At 43.2% G+C, this 25,595-nt stretch overlaps 1 protein-coding gene across 1 annotated transcript in view; it reads right to left on the reverse strand.

The window, feature by feature from the left end:
• POC1B (POC1 centriolar protein B) overlaps window positions 1-19,009 on the reverse strand; it is a 91,570-nt gene extending 72,561 nt beyond the window's left edge. Inside the window, exons 1-4 of the mRNA XM_065400269.1 lie at window positions 18,838-19,009; window positions 17,806-17,985; window positions 15,568-15,675; window positions 6,926-7,041 (exon numbers count right to left, since the gene is read on the reverse strand). Of these exons, the coding sequence (XP_065256341.1) occupies window positions 6,926-7,041; window positions 15,568-15,675; window positions 17,806-17,985; window positions 18,838-18,983 (550 nt within the window). The 5' untranslated portion in view covers window positions 18,984-19,009. The remainder of the gene's footprint in view (window positions 1-6,925; window positions 7,042-15,567; window positions 15,676-17,805; window positions 17,986-18,837) is intronic.
• Window positions 19,010-25,595: the final 6,586 nt, after the last annotated feature.

The raw sequence follows: 25,595 nt of genomic DNA on the forward strand, positions 1-25,595 counted from the left end.
TCTGTATTTTAGCTGTTTTCTAAACACTGGAAAATAGATTTAGGGCATGTCTACACTACTAAGTTAAGTCAACTTAATGCAAGTTGACACTCAGACATTGCAGTAAATAAGTTGGTCGGTTGTGTCAGTGGAGTGCATCCTCACTAGCAGCGCTTGCATTGATGCACAGAGTAGTGCACCACGGGTAGCTATCCCACAGTGTAACTAGCTGCAGGGGGTTATGGGAAGGGCTTGCAACACCTCATGGGACCAAAACATTGTCACAGGGAGGAATGCGAACATGGCTTCGGCCTCCCATGATCCCGCTTCCTCCATCCCTCCCCTGATATCAACGGCAAACAACCCATATTTTCTTGTGTCTTTTTTTGAAAGCCTGGCTTAGCCACACATATGCAATAGCCCGAGAAGCAGGGACCTCGCTCAGCTGTGCATTCTTGTTGTGAGCATTACAAACACCTTGTGACTTATCCTGCAGTATTTCCAGAGCCGAGATAGGAGCCACAGTGCGGAACATTGCAATGTCATTCAAGCAGCCCAGCTGCAAGCCATAGAAAGAAACAATTCCTGGTTGCTTCTGGCAGTCGCGCAGCAGCTGAGCACAAGTGGAATGCCGTTTCTGGTCCTGGGAAACAAGAACTGACTGTTGGGATCGCTTCGTTATGCGGCTATGAGATGATGAACAATGGCTACAGAACTTTCAAATGCAGAAGGCCACTTTCCAGGAACTTTGTGCAGAGCTTTTCTCAGCCCTGAAATGCAGCAACACCAAAATGAGACATGCTCTGACAGTGGAGAAGTGAGTGGTGATCGCTCTGTGGACGCTTACAATGCCAGACTGCTACCAGTCTGGGGGAAATCAATTCAGAGTTGCTAAATCCTCTGTGGGAGCTGTTGTGATCCAAGTGTGCAGGGCCATTAATCAACTTCTGCTAAGAAGGGTCATGACTGTGGGCAACGTGCGGGACATAGTGGATGGTTTTGCACGGCGGGGCGATAGACAGAATGCATATCCTTATCTTGGCACCAGATCACTTAGCCAAAGAGTATATAAACCGTTAGGGATACTTTTCAATGGTGTTGCAAATGCGGGTGGATCACAGGGGGCGTGTAACCAACATCAATGTGGGATGGTCAGGAAAGGTGCATGACGTGCGCATCTGTAGGAACACAAGTCTGTTCAGAAAGATGCAAGCAGGAACTTTCTTTCCAGATCACAAAATAACTATTGATGACATTGAAATGCCAATAGTGATCCTGGGAGACCCAGCCTACCCCTTGCTCCCATGGCTCATGAAGCCATACAGTGGCCACGTGGACAGCAGTAAGGAATGGTTCAACAATAGGCGGAGCAAGTGCAGACTGCTGGAGGAATGTGCCTTTGGCCATTTAAAGGGTCGCTGGCACAGTTTGGTTATTAGGTTAGACCTCAGTGAAAGCATTTTCCCTATTTTTAATCACTGCCTACTGTGCGCTCCATAATATTTGTGAGGCAAAGGGAGAGAAGTTTCTGCAGGGGTGGGGCATGGAGACAGATAGGTTCACAGCTAATTTTGAGCACCCAGATACCAGGGCAAGAAGAAGAGCCCAGCAAGGAGCTCTTCATCTCCAGGAGGGTTTGAAAACCTCTTTCAGTAATGAGCCACAGTAATGTGCACCGCTTATCTGCATTGTGCCTTCCCATACCATCCCCCAGTTGCATCAGTTTCCCTGTTCCCCCCTCCCACCCCCAAGTCCCCACGATTGGAATAAATAAAGAGCATTTCATTCTTGAAGCATTGATTTTTATTGCACAAGCATAAAGAAACTGAAAGACTGGGAAAATAATTTAACCTTGGGCAAACAATGTGATAAAATTGGGAAGGAAGAAACCAAGTCAGCTTGTCTGTGAAAGCACAGTAGTCTTGCCATCAAAGGTCTTTGAATGGCTGCTGTTTGTTCTTAGTACCCTCTCCCAGAGTTGAGTGAAAGGGATACTGAACTTCTCCCCCACCCCACCTCCTGGAACGTTTGCAGGAGGGGGATTGGGAACAGGGCGATGCTTTCAGGCAGTTTTGCAGGGGCTGCAAAGGGAGTCTAGCCTCAAGCTGTTTTTCTTGAAGCTCAACCAGATGCCTCAACATATCTGATTGGTCCTTCATAATCAGCATCTCATTCTGCATGCCATCCTCATGCTCCTGGGATGCTCTCCATGTCCAGTTTTTCAGACAATGAAATACTCCAGGCTCTTAGCGCCATGTCAGTGGTCCCAGAGGCATTCATTATCTCGCTGAACATGTCATCACGTGTTCTCTTTTTCCGCCTTCTAATCTGTGAAAGCCTCTCTGCTGGTGTGGAGGATGTGCTGAAGGGCAAGCTTTCTACTGTAAGGCACACAAAGCACAAGGCAACCATTGTCAGTGCATACCATGAGTCTAGCACAAGGTTGCTATTTAAAAATCACTCCCTTATTACACTCAAGTTCAAGCCAGAACATAATCAGAATCCCTAGCTATTTAACGAACCGATTTGCTGTTTCACCCATGGTGAGCACGGCTCAGTGGCTTGGGCGCAGGCCTTGTGCTGCAACTTGTGGGAAACCCACATCAGGAGCACATGTGGACCATGCCCCTTCCCCCTAGCAACATGGATGTTGCTTTGAGACCAGGGACCAGCGTTAAGCCTCCCAAATTGCGGTCTTTGTCCATGGAGGAGGGGCAGGGGTTTGTGGCCACAAGAGAGCACAGAAGCCCACTCCCCACTTCTCTTAATGCTGCTGGTAATAGTCACCCTGTACTTGCAGAATGTGAGGTCAGCACCGATCCCTGCCAACAAAACCACCAGCATGTTAAAGGAAGTGTGGTTGAGGGACCCAGAAGTCACCATGGGTGGTGGATCACATGCTCTAATATTTGCGGTATGAGCACTCGTAATGAAAACTTCCACCATCTCCCCTAGGTGACCTTATGTGATATCAGTCTCCTGAAGGAAACAGAGGTGGCAAGAGAGCAGATGCTGCAAGCGTTTGTGAACGGACCCGGTCCTTACATTGCTATGCTGTGTATCGCAATGCCAGCAGAATTAATACTGGAGTGCCATGGGAAAGTGTCCTACCGTGGTAGAAGAAATTAGGCAGCCCTCCCCAGAAAGTTTCCTAGAGATCTCCACTGAGGATTCCCGGGCCATCCCTGTGCACACACAGTCTTTTCTGGAGGGCACTCTCTATGTAGCTGGAGCAGCCACTGTGAAGCAGATATCCACTGCCCCTCACTTTTTCTTCAGATTAAACAAAATATAAGAGCATGTAACCCCAACAGTTTGATTGGAATTGCATACTAACCAGAGGTGCCTTCCCTGGCATCACGCTCAGCCACCATGTTGTCCTGTGACTGGCTGGGCTCCGAGGTTAAAAATAGCTCCTGGTTCTTGAGGCGAATGGATCCACTCCTTGCCTGTCTCCCATTCTCCTCCTCTTCCTTGTCCAGAATGTCCTCCTCGTTGTTGCCTGAGGTAGCTCGGGACTCAGACTCCTGGGAGGTATCCACGCAGTGTTTGGGGGTAGTGATGGGGTTGCCGCTGAGAATCTCATGCAGCTCATTGTAGAAGCGGCATGTCTGTGATGCAGAACCAGAACAACTGTTTGCCTCCCTTGTCTTCTGGTACGCCTGCCAAGTTCTTTGATTTTTACGCGGAACTCCTGCGTGTCCCTGCTGTAGCCCTTCTCTCCCATGCCCCGTGCGATCTTTGAGTAGATGACTACATTTCTTCGGCTGGATCGGAGCTGTGCCTGCACAGACTCTTCTCCCCACAGACCAATAAGATCCACCACCTCCTGTGTACTCCAGGCTGGAGTGTGTGTGAGGTATTGAGTCGCCATGATCAGCTGGACTGGCAAGCTCTCCACGCTGATCAAACAGGAAATGGGAATTCAAAAGTTCCCAGGGCTTTAACAAGGGAGGGACTGTTTCCTGTGTACCTGGCTCCTGTGCAGTGCAGTTGAAAACAATCTCCAGAGCAGTCACAGCAGAGCATCGTAGGACACTTCCTGGAGACCAATTCAGTCATCTTATACAACACTGTGTCTACATTGCCTCTCTGTTGACCCATCAACATTGATGTAAGCACTATGCCTCTCATGGAGGTGGAGTAATTAAATCGATGTTACAGGCAAGTTAGGTCAGAGGAAGAAGCCTGGTAGTATTGACGCACATATTAGGTCAATGTAAGGTGGCTTCCGTCTACCTAAATTTGTAGTATAAACCAGCCCTTAATAGGAAACTGACATTCTATAAATATTGATTTATGCTATTAATCACAGATGTGTATGTTTTCTAAAACTTTCATACTGTAATATACTGAAAATCAAAAGGAGGAAGACAAAGAAAAATAACACCTACTTAATAAGATTCACGGATTGTCACTGTAGACTAGAATGTCTGCAGAGTCAACGCAAACCTGGAAATAGCTACAAACATGACTGAGGACCCTTTTTGTTCAGAATATCACCAGGTTAAATTATCACTGAGTTTCGCGGTCTGTTACCATCCAATTTTTAAGTTCTCAGCCACTCTTGTTGGTGCCACTAGGCATAGCTACCAGGTAACTCGGGAGGGTGGAAGGCCATATGTGCTGATGAAACCCCCCTGCTCTGGGTCTAAGTGAGCCAAAGTAACTCCATCTTGTGAACTCTGACCAACCTAAATGCTAACACCATAGAAGCAGAATATGTAACAGTCAGCTTTTTTAGCAGACAGCTGCAGTTTCGCTCACACTAGCAAAAGCAGTAGTGATAAGGAAGAAGGGGGGGGGGGGGGGAAGGGGGGAAGTCTACATGTCTCTGTGCCTGCAAGGCCAAAGATAAACATGTGGACGAGAACTTTTCTAACACGCCACAATGTAGTGCCTACTGTAACTGATGTCGGGAAGGGAGGGGTAGAGGGGAAACAGAACAAAGGCTTACTCAAGCAGCTTGGAATATAAAATGGGAAACTTGCTTGTATTTGTTGCGCTTCTGATTTGAGACATGCTGGGTCTCCTGAGTGCCTTTTCGAGATCTCGAATAAACTTGGTTTGCTTCTCCACCCTGGTGTGTTTATCAGTGCGGCGCACACCGGGCAACGAACCCCGTTGCCCCCTCGGGCCCTCTGGGCCGGCAACACTCTGACTTTACTAATTATAGTTGTGCAGTACAGCTATAGTAAAGCATGTGTCTATGGTACTCCAAGAGACCTACACCATTGTGATATCAGAGGTAACTCAACCAACTGCCATCCTTACACATGGTGTTCAACCTTTTTTCATTTGCAGAGCCCTAAAAAATTTTTGAATGGAGGTGTGGATCCCTTTGGAAATTTTAGATATTGTCTGCGGACCCTGAAAGGTCTGGGGACCACAGGTTGAAAACCACTGTGTTACAACTAATTTTTATTCAACACTTTAATTGGTTGTATGAGGAAGACTGCACAGACGGTGGATTACTTGGCCCAACTGCCAGTTTTTCCAAAACCACTTACAGAACAACACAACCAACACACACACAGAGACCCTCACAGCAGCGCACGCTGCTCATTTGCCACCTGCACAAAATCAACACAAATCTTCCAGGATTGTCACTCTGTCTGTGTGTCACTCTAAAGCCTAGCATGTCTGGTGAGTCACTCTAAAGCCTAGCATGTCTGGTGAGTCACTGTGAAGTGGAACAGCTAGAACCATAGCTGATGGCTCTTTTTTATTTGGAATATCATGAGGTTCAAGCATCAGTGGGGCTGTCAGAACCAGATGGAATGCTGGAGTCCAAAGGTTCCGTGGTGGTTGGAAAGTGACAGTTGATCAGAGAAAGTGGGAGTAACAGCTATGTGGGGTAACAAGGAGATGGTTTTGCTGTCAACCAGGGGGCTGCTCTGTGTACAAACTTTGGGGAACATGTACAAACAGCAACATTGCTCCCTGCAACACAACACATGGAAACAAGAGCCCTTTTTATCAGCTTTTTGACACACACGTTTAGGAATTACACCCATGCAACAGGATGAGCTTTCAGCTACTAGTTCTAAATAAAAATTCTGAATAGTATCCCCCATCGTGCATCTGTCTCCTCCCCATATCTCCAGTCTTTCCTAAATTTGTATCTTCTCACGATAGACTAGAACTTGAAACTCAGAGTATTATTTCAACGTAACATGAAAACTACTTCAACATTAATTTTCATGCCATTTATTTCTCCCACATTCTGCCTTATTTGAATAATAAAAATACTTATCTTTTCATAACTATTTTCTAGAGCACTTTTCAAATGTTAACTATTACTTGCAACACCTATATGGAAAGCCAAACACTGAAAGGATAAGTAACTTGTCCAAGACCAGAGAACTACTCAGCGGCATAATTAGCATTAAAAGACAGAAGTCCCATGCTCTAACTCCCAGTCTCACGCTCTAACCACTGGACCACACTTTCTCCGAGTTAGCTGTTATTAAGCAACAACTTTCTTATAGCTGTTTATTGTCATTGAGGAATCTAGCTCATATGTCATTTTCACAATGGCCAGGTAGAAGATTCTGCATTAAAAACTAGAAAACAGCATTTGTCTTCAAATCTAAGAGGCAGTGGGATTTCCTGCCAAGAAAACCTCACAAGTCAACTGTTAAACTGAATGAAATCAACCTTGTGCAGCCACTTTATAATTCTATTTAGGGCATAATTTCATCAGTCTTCTCTCAAGGAGAATTAGCAGAAGGAAAAGGAAAAGGAAAAGTATTCTTAGCAGTACAAAATGAGATCAAGGTACACTAAAATGTAAATAAAGGATAGTTAAGGGAATATTTCTTAATGTTACAAGACATTTTATTGCTTCCATTTTAAAGAAATTCTAATATAATTTAATTTATAATATAATTACAGAAGAATTAAGTAAACAGGTTTAGTTACCATGAGCTATGTAAGCTTTTACCTCGGTAATGCTGCAGTAACTTGTTCATTCGAATATCCCAGAGCTTCACTGTATGATTAGAACCTGCAGAAACTACACATGTACCACTTGGATTGAAATCAACATAGTTTGCAAACCTAGATGGAAATTATGAAAATAGATTTAATGAGTTTTGCTGTTTTAAAAGCAATATCTAGAATTCAAGAGAATTAATAAGAATGTAAGAACGGCCATACTGGGTTAGATGAATGATCCATCTAATCTAGTATCCTTTCTTCCAACAGTGGCCAGAGCCAGAAGCTTCAGAGAGAATGAACAGAACAGATCAATCATCAAGTGATCCATGCCATCATCTACTCACAACTTCTCGCAATCAGAGGTTTGGGACACCCAAACCATGGGGTTGCATCCCTGACCATCTTGGCTGAGAGCCATTGATGGACCTATCCTCCATGAACATATCTAATTCTTTTTTCAACCTAGTTCTACTTTTGGCCCTCACAACATCCCCTGGCAATGAGTTCCACAGGTTGACTGTACATTGTGTGAAGAAGCACTTCCGTGTGTTTAAACCTCCTATGGATTTCATTGGATGCCCCCAGGTTCTTCTGTTATGTGAAGGGATAGGTTACACTCTCCTATTAACTTTCTCCACACCACTCATGATTTTATAGACCTCTATCATATTCCATGTTAGTTGTCTCTTTTCTAAGATGAATAGTCCCAGTCTCTCCTCATATGGAAGCTGTTCCATACCCCTAATCATTTTTGTTGCCTTTATCTGTACTTTTTCCAATTCTAATATATCCTTTTTGAGATGGAGCAATCAGAACTGCATCTAGTATTCAAGCTGTGGGCATACCACAGATTTGTACAGTGGCATTATGATATTTTCTGTCTTATTATCTATCCCTTTCCTAATTGTTCCTAACATTCTGTTAGCTTTTTTAAAAAAAAGCTTCCGCTGCACATTGAGCAGATGTTTTCAGAACACTGTTGTCATGGAGTAAGGGGGGACTCAGGGCCCTGCACCCCCGGCTTCCTGCGATTCACCATGACTCTCAGCCAGCCAGTAAAGCAGAAGGTTTATTTGGATGACGGGAATACAGTCCGAGACAGGTCTTGCAGGCACAGACAACAGGATACCCCTCAGTTAGGTCCATCTTGGGGTCCCCGGGCACCCCAGGCCCCCTCCAGAGGTCAGAGCCCTCCCTGCCTCCAGCTACCTCACCAGCCAGCTTCCCAGAGTCTGCCTTCAGCGACCCCTCCCACAGCCTTTGTTCAGTTTCCCGGGCAAAGGTGTCACCTCGCCCCAGCCCCCTCCTGGGTTCTCAGGTTACAGGCTCAGGTATTTCCCTTCAGTCATTCTCCCATCCCCCAATGGAGACCATCCTAGCCACACTCCCCTGTCAGCACTTACAGATCACAGTAAGGACAGTCCCAGTTCGTCACATCTCCCCCCTTCGAGACCGAACTGAGCGGGGTCACTTTAGCCAGTGACCCGGGGAAGTTCGAACCTACCCCCGTTCCCATGGATGCCCCAGCATCCCTCCCATTCCTGGGTGAGAATTACACCAGGCCCCTCCAGTTTCACTCCCCCCCTTAGGTCGGGGGTGCTCGAGGGCATTTGCAGTTCGCATGGGGGAAGGGTTATGCGGCCTGTGCCCTTTTCCCACCCCAATACCCCTGGGGTTCCAACTGGGCTGCGGTCTTCTCCCAGCGCTCCAGTCTGGAGGTCTGTGCTTCGGGCTCTCTTGGTTCAGAGCCCCCCTTTTAACCTTGGCCACCCTCTGGAAAGGCTCCTCTATGCTGGGCAAGGGTCCTAAAGCCGTTTTCCCCTTGTCCCGGGCCTTCCTTCCCCTCTGACAGGGGTCACAGGATCGGCAGTACTGCCGGACAGTAACAAAGACCCCAGGCCAGTAAAAGCTCCGTAGCAGCCTCTGCTGGGTACGCCAGGTTCCCTGGTGCCCTGAGAGGGGGGTGTCATGGGCCCGGTACAGCAGCTGGCAGCGATACTTCTGGGGTACCACCAGCTGCCTCCTGAACCCCCCTGACTCCATTTTCCCTGGGGGAGCCCATTCTCGGTACAGGAACCCCTTCTCCCACAGGAACCTTTTCCGGCCACCTCTCCCCATGGCCTGTACCGCACCGAGGTCGGCCAGGTCCCTTATCTTCCGTAAGGAGGGGTCTTTCTGCACCTCGGCCTGGAACTCAGCAGCTGGGACAGGGATGGCCACCTGCTCTCTCTTGCCGGCTGGGTCTGAGGCCGCAGCCTCCCTGAGCCGTGTCCCTGGGCGTTCCCTCCCCACCAGGTTAGGGTCCTGCACCTCGGGCAAGGCACCCTCCCCAAGGCCAGGGCGCAGTGCCCCTCGCCGGCTCTGATGGCGGGTCACAACCAGTGCACTTGGTGGGTTGCTTGACCAGTCCTCCAGGTCCCCCCCCATCAACACCTCAGTGGGCAAATGCGGGTGTATCCCCACATCCTTGGGGCCCTCCTTGGCCCCCCACTTCAGGTGTACCCTCGCCACGGGCACTTTGACTGGTGTCCCGCCCACCCCCGTCAGGGTCAGGTAGGTGTTGGGCACCACCTGCTCTGGGGGCACCACCTCGGGCCGGGCCAGCGTCACCTCTGCGCCCGTATCCCAGTATCCATCGACCTTCCTCCCATCCACCTCCAGGGGAACGAGGTACTCTTTCCGGAGGGACCGCCCCGCGCCCACCGTATAAACCAAAAACCCTGAGTCTGGAGCATCCCGCCCCGCAGAGGAGCAGGCCTGGAGCTCTCCTCCCTCCTTAGCAGGTGGTACTCTGCCAGCCCCCCTTCCCTGGGAGTGCTGCCTCTCGCCCGGCTGGGTCTCTACCCAGTCAACCCTCTGTGGGTTTGGTCTGCTCAGTCTGTCCCTGAGCCTGGGGCACTGGGCCCGTATGTGACCTCTTTGGTCACAGTGATAGCAGACCATGTCCCAGGGGTCCCCTCGAGTGGGTTGGATGGACCTGACGCTGGATCTTCCCCTTTGGTGGGGTTTCTCCGCATTTTCCCGCTGGGATGGCCCATGGTGACTCTCGCTCTGCGTTGAGGTGGGACTGTTCCTTTGGGACTCCTCCCTGCCAGCCCCTGACCGGCTCTTTACAAACTCATCGGCCAGCCGGCCTGCATGTCGCGGGTTCTCTGGCTTTTTGTCCACCAACCACAGCCTCAGGTTGGATGGGCACCGTTCATACAGTTGCTCCAGTACCAGCAGTTTAACCAGGTCCTCCTTTGTCTGGGCCCCAGCAGCCCACTTGCTGGCGTATCCTTCCATGCGGACGGCTAGTTGCAGATATGAGATCTCCGGGGTTTTATCCTGACTCCGGAACCTTTCCCGGTACATCTCAGAAGTCAGCCCAAACTCACGTAGCAGGGCCTTTTTGAATAGTTCATAGTCCCTTTTTTCCGCCTCTTCCAGTTGGCGGTACAAGGCCAAGGCTTTGGGGTCCAGTAAGGGGGTGAGAGCCCGGAGTTTGTCTGCAGGATCAACCTGGTGCCGCTCGCAGGCCGTCTCAAAGGCATCCAGGAAGTCATCCATGTCCTCCCCCTCCTTACGTGGGGCCATGATGCACTTATCAAAGCTTCGTGCAGTCCTGGGTCCCCCCTCACTCACCGCAGCCGGGGTCTCGCGGCCCTTCAGCCTCGCCAGTTCCAGTTCATGATGCCTTTGTCTCTCATTCTCCTCCCGTTCATGCTGCCTCAGTTTCTCTTCATGCTGTCTCTGTCTCTCTTCATGCTGTCTCTGGTGTTCACGATCCTCCAGCTCTCTCAGTTTTAGCTCTTTCTCCCATTCCAGCCCATTCCGCTCCACGGATGCTGCGCCTGGCCGGGAGGATCCCCTGCTGGCCGGCGAGCGTTGCCGGGAGGATCCCCTGCTGGCCGGGGGGGTCCCTGCGCCCTCGGTATTTGCTGGGCTCCTCCCCACCCTTCCCCTAGGCATAGGAAGGAGGGGTCTCGGGAAGCCCTCAGCAGCCGGCTCACCACTCCCAGATGGGACAGACACTGGGGCCTGCGCTGCATCTGCCAGGCTGCTTCCCTCAGAGACAGGGATCAGTTCATTCGCGCGATCTCCCTTCTCCAGCTGGGCAATGAGCTGTTCTTTGGTGAGCCTCCCAATGCGCACCCCCCTCTGCTTGCACAGCTCCACCAGGTCGCTCTTAAGCCGCTTGGCATACATCTTCCTGCTGGCCACTCACAGGCCTGTGTGCTCACCGCTCCCCACAGTCTCCAGGGAGACCCCTAGTGTGCCAGCCCTTCTCGAGGTCACCACCTCTCTGCCAGGGTCGAGCTGCAGACTCCTCCGCCCCTGGGACCACTCGCTGCGATCCCCCGGGGGACCCTGTTACTGCAAAAGTCCTTCTCGCTGGTCACACACTCCCAGGGGTGATAACCGTCTCTCTCTGACTCCTCAGCACGCCTGGTCCCCGTCAATCCCCCTTCGTTTTACTTCTCCCCAGTCACTTACTGCAGGAAGCGCCGTCCACGGGGTGCAGTAGATCCCACCGCTGCCACCAGTTGTCATGGAGTAAGGGGGGACTCAGGGCCCTGCACCCCCGGCTTCCTGCGATTCACCATGACTCTCAGCCAGCCAGTAAAGCAGAAGGTTTATTTGGACGACGGGAATACAGTCCGAGACAGGTCTTGCAGGCACAGACAACAGGATACCCCTCAGTTAGGTCCATCTTGGGGTCCCCGGGCACCCCAGGCCCCCTCCAGAGGTCAGAGCCCTCCCTGCCTCCAGCTACCTCACCAGCCAGCTTCCCAGAGTCTGCCTTCAGCGACCCCTCCCACAGCCTTTGTTCAGTTTCCCGGGCAAAGGTGTCACCTCGCCCCAGCCCCCTCCTGGGTTCTCAGGTTACAGGCTCAGGTATTTCCCTTCAGTCATTCTCCCATCCCCCAATGGAGACCATCCTAGCCACACTCCCCTGTCAGCACTTACAGATCACAGTAAGAACAGTCCCAGTTCGTCACAACTATCCACTATGACTCCAAGATCTCTTTCTTGAGTGGCAATAGCTAATTTAGAGCCCATAATTTTGCAAGTATAATTTGGATTATGTTTTCTCACATGCATTACTTTGCATTTATCGACATTGATTTTCATCTGCCATTTTGTTGCCCAGTCATCCAGTTTTGTGAGATCCCTTTGTAATTCTTCACAGAAGCTTTGGACTTAAGTAATTTTGTATCATCTACAAACTTTGCCAGCTGACTGTTCACCCTTTTCCAGATCATTCATGAATATGATGAACAGCACTGGTCCCAGTACAGATCCCTGGGGGACACTGCTATTTACTTCTCTCCACAATGAAAACTGATCATTTATTTCTACCCTTTTTTCCCTCCTGTCTTTAATCAATTACTGATCCACGAGAGGACCTTCCCTCTTATCCCATGACTGCTTACTTTACTTAAGAGCCTTTGGTGAGGGACCTTGTCAAAGGCTTCCTGAATGTCAAAGTACACTATAAACTCTGGATCATTCTTGTCCACATGCTTGTTGAACCCCCTCAAAGAATTCTAATAGATTGGTGAGGCATGATTTCTCTTTACAAAAGCTATGTTGACTTTTTCCAACATATTTTATTTACCTATGTATCTGATAATTAATTCTTTGTGTGGTACTGAAGTTAGGCTTACAAGCCTGTAACTGCCAGGATCACCTCTGGAACCTTTTTTAAAACTTGGATGATAGCTAGTATGCTGCCAGTCATCTGGCACAGAAACAGATTTAAATGATAGATTACATAACACAGTTAGTAGTTTTGCAATTTCATATTGAATTTCTTCAGAACTCTTCGTTGAATACCATCTAATCCTGACTTAGCACCATTTAATTTATCAGTTTATTCTAAAACCTCCTCTACCGACACCTCAATCTGGGACAGTTCCTCAGAATGGCTTGGATATGGGAATATCCCTCACATCCTCTGCAGTAAAGACTGATGCAAAGAATTCATTTAGCTTCTCTGCAATACTCTTGTCTTCCTCGAGTGCTCCTTTAATACACAGATTGTTCAGTGGCCCCACTGATTGCTTGGCAGGCTTCCTACTTCTGATGTACTTAAAAATATTTGCTTTTAGTTTGTGCCTTTTGCTAGTTGCTCTTCAAATTCTTTTTTAGCCTACCTAATTATACTTTTACAATTGACTTGCCAGAGTTTATGCTCCTTTCTATCTTCCTCAGTAGGTTTGACTTGCAATTTTAAAGGATGTCTTTTTTGCCTATAACCGCCTCTTCTACTCTGTTGTTTAGCCACAGTGGTATTTTTTTGGCCCTCTTCCTTTTTTTTTTTTTTTTTTTTTAAATTTCAGGTATACATTTAGTTTGAGCCTCTATTATGGTGTTTCTAAATAGTCCCCATGCAGCTTGCAGGCATTTCACTCTCGTGACTGTTCCTTTTAATTTCCATTTAACTACTGTTGTGTAGGTCCCCTTTTTGAAGTTAAATGCTACTGTAGTAGGTTTCTTTGGTATTTTCCTCCCTCAAGGATGTTAAATTTAATTACATTATAGGTACTATTATTGAGTGGTTCAGATATATGCACCTCTTGGACCAGATCCTGTCCTCCACTTAGGACTAAATGAAGAACTGCCTCTCCCCTTGTGGGTTCCAGGACTTAGCTACTCCAAGAAGCAGTCATTATATGGTGATTTGCCACCTGGTAATTTGGGTTCTTCGCATTCATCTAGTTCTAGCCATGGATCTAAATTCACCTAATCAACAGGAAGAAATAGGGGAAAAAAGAACACTCCTGCTACACTAGATGGCTGACTGTTCAGTTAGGGACTTTGGACTTTCAGAGCAATTAAAATGCTATTTATTCTAAAGAAAATACTTAGACAAAAGACAGTCCTAACTCCGCCAATGGAACGGAAGGTTTCGGCTGGCACAGAGACTTGGAAAACACAAATTACAACTAAGGAACTGACGTTATCAAACATCCCTTCAAGTCTCCTCAGACAGTGGGAGCACACACAGAGGTACCAAATGAACAGAGTAGACCTAGGAAGAGTATCTAGAAAAATAGAATAGTTTACAATTTGCCTTCTCATGGCAGCATCAGCAGTGATAAGTGTCCCTAACATAATCACCAATCGTAGCAGCAAAAGGAAAAAAATTAGGAAAAGGGATTTCCCTCCTGCATTCCCTCCCAGCTTCTAAACTCTTATTGTTACACCAAAGAAAAGCCCCACTCTACCTTGCCCCTCACTCATAGCAGGCTTCCATAGCATCAAAGGTCTAGGTAAGACGCTTGGGAGCCCACCATTCCTGTTCCATTACAGTGATTGCTTCAGAAAAACATGATCTATCCCTTGCACAGAAATATGAAGGACTGTGCATTGAACAGCAATGGGTCAAATCATCTTGATTATTCAAAGAGTTGATGTACTAGCAAATGTCCTTATAGAGAAAGGTTAAAATTATTTTGTACAATGTCAATGGCTACAAAGTGCTGGGGGTTCAGCTATAGAATTTGTAGAATTTTGGGAAGTTCCCAAAATTTTGTCCAGGAACTCGCTTATTTTAATAATTGTAATATTTCTGAAAGATTCTTCTGTTGACTTATATTTATATTGAGCATCTACTGCAAGATTAGGGACAAAGACAAAAACAAAAGAATTCCCAAAAGCTCAGTGAGGTCTGACTGTTGAGGAATCTGCCAAAGCTCTGGTTATGTATTTGTTTACACTTATTTTTCCACATCTGAACATCATTGGTATCAAACAGCAGATGACTAGAATAAGCAGCTTGGACTAACCAAGAATGGGGGAAAAAAACAAAACATGCTGGCGGGGAGAGGGGGGAAATCATCTGGTTTCCTTTCTGCCATCCTACTAAGGATAGGAGTTAAATTTCCTTCATTGAATTCAGCAACAGGAAAAAGCTCTCCATTAAAGGAGTGCTTGAAGCCTTAAACCTAGAAAACTCATTTCATTCTAGAAAGCAAGTCCCAAGCTCTCAATAGTAAAATTGAAGTGCTGTTGCTGCTATACATGCAGGAAGACTGAGATAGTGACAGGCCGCAGAGCTCAAAGTACTTTTCAGCTCAGACAAAGGGTAGAGAGATAGCACTAGTGAAACTAATAAAGTGCATATATTGGGCTCTTCCAGGAGGTTCTTTGCATCCCAAAAGCTCTGACTCCCTTTATGTTTAAAAGAATATGGGATAATATGAAACCAAAGTATTTTCTACAGCCAAAGAAGGCAGAACACACTGTAGCTTGCAGAATATTAACCCCCTTATCAACTAATTAATGAGTATGAGGGGGAAAATTAAGAATTCTTCACTAACAAACATCCTACTCTAAATTAACAGAAAGGAAAGTATTGGGGAAAAATTCAAAGATAAAAGTAGTCAAAAGTCTAACCCAGTCATCTTCTCAAGACAGGTTTGGTCTCATCTCCTGAAGACAGAAAAACAGATGGGCACATTTAGACAGCCAGCTGGCTTCTTAAAAATAAAAAAAATCTTTGCATTTCTTTGATTTCCATCTGCTGGTAGAAAAGTTTGCATCTATTTTCAAGTATTGCATAGAGATGTTGGTGAAATTTGATTTAAGGCAGCACAAAAGATGAACTTCATATCATGTTAAATATATTTCTGTATTCTTCTGTTGCATGGCACTTACCCTTCATAGTCTGTAAAGCTATCAATGCATATTTTATTTGCTGCATCCCAGATTTTAACAGTTTTATCCTCACTGCAAGATGCTATTAATCTTCCATCAGGTGAAAATCTGTAAAGTATAAAAAAGGTTTCTATTTAAGAAGTAGTATTAAATATTCAGTAATAAAGATAACTGAATAGTAAATAAATATTAAAAGGTATTTTCTAGGACAATCTCAGTTTTCAGTTTAAGGGTGTTATACTTACTGAGAAACCTCAAGTTTGCAAAACTAGGCAGAAAAGATTACCTCTTCCTACATCATTTATATATATATATATATATATATATATATATATATATATATATATATATATATATATATATATATATATATATATATATATAAAAAAAACCTTTTCCACCCCTGAAATCTAAAAACTAAAATATATTTTTAAACACCGATACAGCTGAATGGGGGAGGAGGTAGAAGAATGACCTGTAGGCTGAATCCAAGTATGAAAGTTTCAGCTCTAAAGGAGAAATTTGCAGAAACATTACAAGTGAATGGAAACAGAGTGTCATACTAGAACTCTGCATTTAAATTTTAAACTAAGGCTTTCTCTACCATGAATATTTTAATGGTATTAAACGTACACATGCTTGCGAGTTTTCACTAAGTAAGTCTTTCTAAACTAACAATGATCCATCAATAATTACCCTAAACTCTCCCAGACTGGCTAATCTGATTTTTTTTGTTTCTTATTTTTAAAAGCAATTTTTCATGAATCAAAGTCAAACTTATTAGTCTAGTTTCTCCAGTACTCATTACTTCTCTTTTTTAATACAGGTGCAGTATTGCACTTCTGTAATCCTCTGGGAGTTTTCAAATCTGATTGCCTTATGGTTCTGTTCTTCTTTTCACCAGTTGAGTCCTCTAGTGAATTTCATTATGCACTGCTATCAGAATATATTCATATTTTTCAAAATTCAATATCAATGCTGATGTTAATCAAACAATTGATGTAAATTTTCTTTAGAACCAAGCAGAACAGTAATGGGCAATTCCCCTCTCACTGTCCTTGGAGATTTGCTCTGTCTTTAAGTAAAAAGAACAGGAGTACTTGTGGCACCTTAGAGACTAACAAATTTATTTCTGAAAGCTTATGCTCAAATAAATGTGTCAGTCTCTAAGGTGCCACAAGTACTCCTGTTCTTTTTGCGGATACAGACTAACATGGCTGCTACTCTGAAACCTGTCTTTAAGTAGTTAGCCAGCCCTATTGTTTGCTTTATTTAAAGAGAGAGACCAGGTGAACGAGTTATTGTCTTTTATTGGGCCAAATTCTGATGGTGAAAGAGATGCACAGAGCTCTTCTTCCTCTGAAGTGCGCTGTGCAGCTCGAAAGCACGGCTCTTTCACCAAAAGAAGTTGGCCCAATAAAAGACATTACCTCATCCCCCCCCTTGTCAGTCTCATATCCTGGGACCAACACAGCCTCAACACTGCAACCAACTGTACATTTAAAGACATTTTCTGGTGCACTATCCACTTCTGTAAGTCATAAATACAACCTGCTTTGTACTTTGGCTTGTAACCATCCCTATATAACCTTACTATCTGAAGAGAAAAACAGGAATTTGAAAGAAACTGTATGTATGTGGAAAAGCTAAAACATAAGTTTCAAACACAATTACACTCACATACGGAATATAGGAAAAACAGGATAAAAATACAGTAAGTCTTACTTTTTCTTCAAAAAAAATTCCCATATATATATTATTATTTTTTCAATATTTGTTGTGTACAGTGATAAGTAAACAACTAGATACATTTAAGTATTATAGCCCAGATATTTAAAGGTATTTAGGCATGCTGAGCTCAATGTACAAAGCCTAACTGATTTAGGAGGCTAAATTTCATTTTCAAAGGGGATTTAGGAATTTAGGAGCCCAAATTCCAGCAACTGGCAAGGGGATTTTGGCTTCTAAATTAGTTAGGCATTGTACACTGAGCTCAGCAACACCTAAGTACCTTTAAAAATCTGGGCCTATAGCACTAAACTTATATCATTTTAATAACATACCTTATGATACATCATTCACATTTAACAGCTTTCTATCATTTACACATTTTTCTGCATGCTTGTTCAGCCTCTGGAAAATAAAATGCCTTGTTTGAAGTTCTAAACAAGGAAATTGGCATATAATGCTCCTCCTTTACGAACGCACTATGAAAGAACACAATAACACAACACTCACTTGGCACAGCGAACCCAGTGTGTGTGCTGGGATAAGGAAAACAAAAGGCGCTGCCGGTGGACACTCCATACTTTTACTGATTTGTCATTGGACGCTGTAACTAGGAACTGGCCATCATGTGAGAAGTTCACACTACGGACAGGTGCAGTATGGGCTTTCAGGGCTGAAGATTCTCCATGACTGAAAATATACGTTAACATTTTACACAATATTAACCTTGTAGAGGATATAAAACTCAATAATAATCTGACACTGATTAAAAGATCAAAATTAATCTATTTCTCCCTTAATACACCTATACACAAGAACAATCTCTCTTGGTAAAACCTGATTATGGACTTTAGACAAAGCCACACAGACATTTTTGAAAAAACAGGTTTTCTAATCTAGCAGAAGTTTATTTATCTAGACGACTAACTCTAAAACATAAAAGTACTTTGCCTTGCCAGCATTTGCCTTGCTATTTAGTTCAGAATATGTAATTAATGAAATAAAAATATTTTAATATACTGTAATAATCTAACAATCTTAAGAGTGAAGGTAAACACTAGCCTCTATACTGTAAAATGTCTTTAAAATATTTTTTGTTCATAATCACTACCATTTTTCGCTAAAGGAACAGACAAATTTTGATTGAATGAATAAAAGTTGCTGTGTTGTCTTGGCTTCCTTCAACACTTACCCCCAAATTGCAAACGGTTGCACAGAATTTTAGCCATACAACTCCCATTTAAGTAAATGTATCCTTTGAGTTTGAAAGAAACACTGCCACGTGAATTTAGGCCTTCCTCCTCCTGCCACCCACTCATTCTTGCCTGCCTTGAGCTAAGGCCTCCTAATTTCTGTACTCTTATAGAACTGCAGAGGAACCAAGGAGAATGAAGAACCTTGCTTCCAGCTGCCCGCAGACTCCCATTATCCCTCAAGTCCACCTGATGTGGGAAGGGGGCAATAATCTACAGATCTGAAGTTTCTCCTATATTGGTACTGCAGTATCAAAATATATAACCAATACACTTCAGTTATACTCACATACAGGGAATCCATAGTCTAACAGTCCGATCCTGAGAAGCAGATGCCATGAGGTGCCCATCTGGTGAAAACTGTACACTGGTCACAGCTTCCACGTGACCCACAAATCTGAAAGCTCTGGACTGTGGCTTCAAATTCCATATCATAAGAAATCTATCCAAAGAAGATGAGGCTGGCAAGAAATAATTTGAAAGCTATTTTCTGTTAAAAGCAAACAACTACATCACTTGAAATGATAAGAATTCTGATAATTACTCAAATTTAAAATATACATAATAGCTACATACTTAACTGGTGACAGTACCTTAAATTCCACTATCATTAACAATCTGTTAATTTTTAATATGGAAGTCAAATGACACAAAATGCCTACAAAAACAATGACTGCGGATTTTGTCAATGCCACTGAATTTATTATCTATTTAATGTTTCGAGAGAAAGGTTTGGTCTAGTGGCCCTAGTACAAAGTCTGGGAGCCAGCCAGGAACTCCTAAACAGACATTTTGACACTAACATTGGCTCACTGTGACTTCAGACAAGTCACTATAAATTTTCTCATCTGTAAAATAAGGACATTATATTTGAGGTGTATTGAGCAAATTAGGTTGCAAAGCACTTAGAAGATGAAAATACTGTAAATATTCTAATAATTATAACACAGGTTTGACAATGCTGAACAAAATTTAAAACATCTGGAAACAGGCTAGCGAATACTGCCTTTTCTATCTGCAGCTATTTAAAGTCACAGTGGTGACATGAGCCACATTTTCACAGATGGGTGCCTAAAGTTCCGTCTCTACTGTGGGATTTTCAAAAAGCACTAAGTGTTGGCCTAACTCCACAGAGGTAGGCTTGTGCTAAACCTCTACTTGAAAATTCCACTCCTAATATCTGTTTCAGTCACCTAAATTGGAACAAACGTGTCCAAAAAAGTAATTAGGTATCTAAGTACTCAAGTTTGAACATTTTGCACATTCTTTGAGTTAGTGTGAATTTAATGGGAAACTGTGGCTGTTGGTTAAATAACAGCAAGCACTGGAACATATTTGTGTGTCTTTGCAGTCAGAACAGCTGCTCATATACTGGACATAATTCAGTATAATGATGTGTTTAACTTTTTAAGCAAAATGTTTTCCAGACTTTGCCTGGAAGTTTCTGAGCAGCTGAATGAAAATGACCAGTCTGGTCAAGTTAGGGTTACCAGATAGCAACTGTGAAAAAACAGGACGGGAGTGGGGGGGTAATAGGCACCTATATAAGAAAGAGTCCCAAAAAACGGGACATCTGGTCACCCTAGGTAAAGTTCTATGTCAGTGCTTGGAAAAGATGAAGGCAGGGAAGGCATGGGAATGACTTGTGTGTAGCGAGTGGGGATGGCGTAATCAGAAAGGGAAAAAAAAAAGAAAGGAGAGAAGAAACAAATAATTCCTTCCTCACTGCAAGTGGAAAAGAGGGGATGGGCGAATAGGATCTCCCTTGCAATTGCAGAAGATGTGAAGAAGTTAATACTTCTCTGCCCAACTTGCACCAGTGACGGCAGTAATTTGGGAGGCAAGAGATGAGGAAGAAACCTCTAAATTTAAAGAGACATATACAGCACAAGGCAAGACTAGTACATAAGATGATGAGCCCCCCAGTAGAGTCTACACAGTCCTCTCCATGGATCTAATCCCCGCTTTTCCCAGAAGCCAAGGAGAAGGGTAGTCTCTGAGGCAAGGTGTTATCCCTGGATCCCCTACTTTGGAGGGTGTGTGGTTTGTAGCTATGTGATAAGTTTTTCTAAATTTGAGAGTACGTTATTTTATAGTAGGCCCTTTCTGATAATATTTTGTGTCTTTTTTTGTTTTTTGTTTTTTTGGCTGTAGGAGAGAGAATTTGAGTTCACCACCTTTGAAATAATGGGACAGATTATTTATTAGGCCACTACTTCCTAAACTAAATATAATCCACAAACCACCAGCAACCCATGGAGCACAAGCACATAGCACTGGCCCTCTTCCTTACTTTCAGACATTAACATATTTTTAAATTGCATTCTAACTCCTTCCTTTTACTGCTTTACTACCACAAATAAGTATTTGTCTATATTAAGCTGGGGAAAAGAAAAAAAAAAGGAGACCGAGAGGTAGACATGAGATGAGCACAATGAAAAGAAAGGAAATTCTGAGCTGAAGCTCTCATTCCATCCTTAACTAGGGCCCCAATTCTGGAAAGAGAACTGAGTCCCATTAATTTCAATGGGATCCTGAGACAGCCTGAATATTTCTGCTTCCAGGAAGTGGGACTAACTGTGGTGTACCTTCTACATAAGATTTCACACTATCTTAAACCTCTGGAATACCTTAGCACAATAAGATATTTCAGGATTTCTTTTCTTATTTGTCTTTTGTGAACACAACATGGTGGGAAAGAATTACACCTCTATCCCGATATAACGCGACCCAATATAACACAAATTCGGATATAATGCGGTAAAGCAGTGCTCCGGGGGAGCAGGGCTGCGCACTCTGGTGGATCAAAGCAAGTTCGATATAACGTGGTTTCACCTATAACGCAGTAAGATTTTTTGGCTCCCGAGGACAGCGTTATATCGAGGTAGAGGTGTATTATAAATACATCTATGGTTAATGTTGCTAACAGCAACAACTTCTCTCTTCAACAGTGGTGTTGAAACCATATTAGCTGCAACTGAATTTAAATTATTCCTTATCTGTAACAAAATGCACTTTATAAGTGATTAATAATTATTACCTTTAAATGAATACTTCTGTTTCTTTATTCCAGTTTAAGATGGTTCTCTGAGTTATCCAAGCAAAGTATTTCACAGAATTATTTATAAAATTGTTTCCCTTTTTGCACCATGTTTCCCCCCCCCCAATAAGATATTATAAATGCATTAAGTTCTACAAAATTCAAATAAAATGTTAAAATACCTATTTAAACATGGCTCTTCCCAGGCAGGGGCTAAATATGATGTCCCAAGCCATTGTAGACCAAGCCTAATTGTAACAAAATGTGTTACTGGATGCATCAACACTGGAAAATGTAGTGTGGTATAATGCTGTCTGATCTTTATATAGGTATGATACATTGCCATGTTACACCCTTTAAACACACTAGGTGGGTCCATAGACTAGTTTTGTAAAACAGTTTATAACACGAGCAGGTCTGGTGTATGCACTGCCCACAGGAGATATGTGAACACCTTTCATGTTTGAACATGGTTCTAGTTAAGTACCCGCCTACACTAAAACAATCATGTTTTAACAGGGCAAAAACTTGACTGTGCACAAACCTCATGTCATAACATTGTTGATTCTTGTCTGCATACAAAAAACAACATTACAACCACAGTTTTACTTAAGTATCTAATGATACAGGCAATAGAAATAGAAATTAACAATAGATTTTTCTTTACATATTTTGCTTTTCTTCATATGAATCAAAGACTTGCACATCCAACAATGGAACGATAGTCTATGCAAACACCAGGTTTATACATTTCTGGGCTGCAATTATTAGTAAAAGGGCACTCAATCAAGGATACTTCTTTGGCAGTAAATAAAGACATCTGGACTTACTTCTCTAAGTATATAGGCTTTCCCCCACCCCTCAATACTGCCAAATTCAGAATAAAAATAATTGGCCATATTGATCACGTCTATCAAAGACAGTAAGGTTCCATCTAGAGTGGAACTCCTACTGTACTCGACCCCCCTCCCCCCGAACACCACAGCAGTGCTGATATTGTTAACAAGATTTAGTAGGACTGAACTGTGCTACAGCTTTGACCTTTTGTAGAACTGCTAGACAGTTAAACACATCTACTTAATGCTCAACTATATCAGGAGGCTACCTTGCTGTAACCAGGTCATGCAGTAAAATAGGAATTACAGTGTAGATGTACTTAAATATTCAAATCAAATGGGGACATTAAAACAACTACGTCTCTATCAAATATTCTTTCATCATTAGTTACAGTGGTAAATACATATACAACAGTAATTCTAAGGAGTTTCTATTTGATGATAAATAAATTTCTGCCAAAGGGATGGAGAGGCTGCTTAAATTCAGAATCTTCATTGGGTATTAATTAAGCAGAAGAGGTTTAATATTATTAACCTTTATAAAATGCCAAAATACTGGAGTTCATTCTAAATGTAGTGGGCACTAACATAAGTGGCAAAGATCAAAAACCAAACAAAAGCCAGAAAACTAACCAACGTTCAATTATAATTTTTATTACTGTTTTAAAAAAAAAATTACATTTAATCAATGTTAAATTTACATAGTTTCTTTTGTCATTTAAAATCAGTAGTTTAAAATCCACATACAGTAATTTTATTTCCCCCAAAATTCTCATAAAACTATGATAGAATTAAAAATAGATATATTTATACCTTTGTTTCTCAGAGTATCAGATTTTCCAGAAATCTGTACACAGAATTAAAAGATTACAGTAGCAATGCTTCAGTTATAGTTGAGATTGCCATTTCCAAGTTCCTATTAGATATTTATAATATTATAAAAATTGCTCCGATTGGGCAGAAGTGTTGCATTCTTAGTCTTATTTTTCTGTTTAAAAAACCTGAAATATGGGATAAGAAAATTCTCTTGAATTGTCTGTCAGTTATAAGTGCATTGAAAAAAGTGTAATATTTAAGAAACTTGTTCATTCTTATTTTCTGCTCAGATAGCTCAACAACTTATTTTTAAACTTCCAATTCATAAAATAGTCCTCCAAGAGGAACACAATATTTGCTAGGTTTTAAAAAAATAATAAATGTTAGAATTGAATAAAAATTGCATAGTCTGCATGCACAGTACTTCATTTCCCTCACTAAATAAGTATGCCTGGCATACAAGGTAGATGTGTATGCAAGCATGAATCCATTTGGAAGTGTGCATGCTGAAACAAATTTATTTATGGTAAGGCTTTCACAAATACATGTGACCATATAAAGCTTGCTCTTTCAGAATGTCATGGGCTGTAGTCTCTCAAAGGAGTAGGTCTACAAATGAATGCAGAGGTATTCCTTGGTACATCAGGTTTGGTGAATGTGCCAAGGAGTGCCTTGCTGATCAATATAATGTTACAATTCCCTTATTCTGTACCAATTTATACAAATCAGATTTCAAATTAGTCATTTTAAAATAAATTACAGAGACTTATAATGCCCAGTGCCACAAAGTGGCAATCATTTTTAGTATGGCCCTGCACTACACCACTAATCCAGAATCTTCCTCATCTAGTCCCTCTTTCAGCCCAGCCCCAGAGACTCTTACCTCAACTTGCTGGCCACTTCTTTCCCTTCCTCCCTCCAATCCTTCAAAAGTCCTTAGAAATACCCCTGAAACACACACCCTTTTCCCTCTTGCCTCACTATTTCTAGAAAGTCCCTAGCCCTTTTACGACCCCACTTTCTCCCTCCAAATAGCCATCTCCTTTCCCTTCTGCCTAGCCCTGGCTGTAATGAACCAACACCACCTACTATATCCCACTAGACCTTCCCCAGATTTTTATTGCTCACTTCTGTCATTAATTTGTGACTATCTGAAGGTAAGAGCTGTCAGTCCAAGATCAAGATTTGGTATCTGGTGGCTACTGATAGACAGCACAAGATGAATACAGAAAAAAGAAAAAAAAAGAAAAGAAAAAAAACCACCCTGGATTTGCCAAAGCTTAAGCCAATGCCTCAAAGAATCATGTAGAGGCCCCAACATGCTTGGTACTGGCATTGTACTTTTTCTAGAATATGCAATCCAATGATCACACACCTAAGAAACTTTATTTGAACATCCTATCTATGATCACATATTTAAAGAAACACCTTAATGCAATGGTTCTCAAACTGCAGGTCGCTTGCGGACCAATCAGCACACAGCTGCAGCCCATGTGACATCCTCAGGGCCACACAGGCCGTATACATATTGAGTGAATGTGGCCTACATAACACATAGAGAGCTGCATATGCAGCCCGCAACAGTAAATAGGTGGAGAACCACTGCCTTAATATCATTATGAAAAGACCTACACAAGCACCTCTTTCCTTAACCTCCTAACATACTGGTATAAAATATTACATATATTTAAAAAACAACAACAAACAAACAAAAAACACAAGAAAGAATGCAAAAGATTATGTAAACATAATGGTAGTGTTGAGAATATAAACAAGTGTCCAGAAATTGAGTACTAGCTAATGCTTACAGCACTCAGGATGTGCATACTAGTTCTGAGAATTCAAAGATGAGAAACAGATGTCAACATGACATCCATCCTTTTCTCTCTCACACTCAAGATAAATGCACCACACACACTCTATAGTCTCCCACCCCTAACCATCTCCTTCCCACCCCCAACCTCCACCTGGCCAACATTCTCATACTGCTAGCCCATCTTCCTAGTTCCACTACCTCACTACCTCTAGTATTAGGGCGGGGGGAGAAGGGGGGAAGGAGGTGTTGAAGAACCAAGTTGCTTTCAGGAACTAGGGCAAGACTGAAGAGGTGTTCACGTGTGGAGGGGGATATGAATTAGGGAAGGAAGCACGGCCAGTCCTAATGTTTCCCGTCTTCCAAGTAGTTAGAAAATAGAAACTTTCATTCCTTTCAAAATAATATGACCTCTTCAACACCCTTAGGAGTTGGCAGATCTCCAATAAAGTAAACACCTGGATGATTATACAACGTACTAAGGATTAAGGTTCGACTTCCCACACCAATGTTAACTCAGCCATGTACTACTGTATTATTTA

Source organism: Emys orbicularis, chromosome 1, assembly GCF_028017835.1.
Source record: "Emys orbicularis isolate rEmyOrb1 chromosome 1, rEmyOrb1.hap1, whole genome shotgun sequence".
NCBI lineage: Eukaryota > Metazoa > Chordata > Testudines > Emydidae > Emys > Emys orbicularis.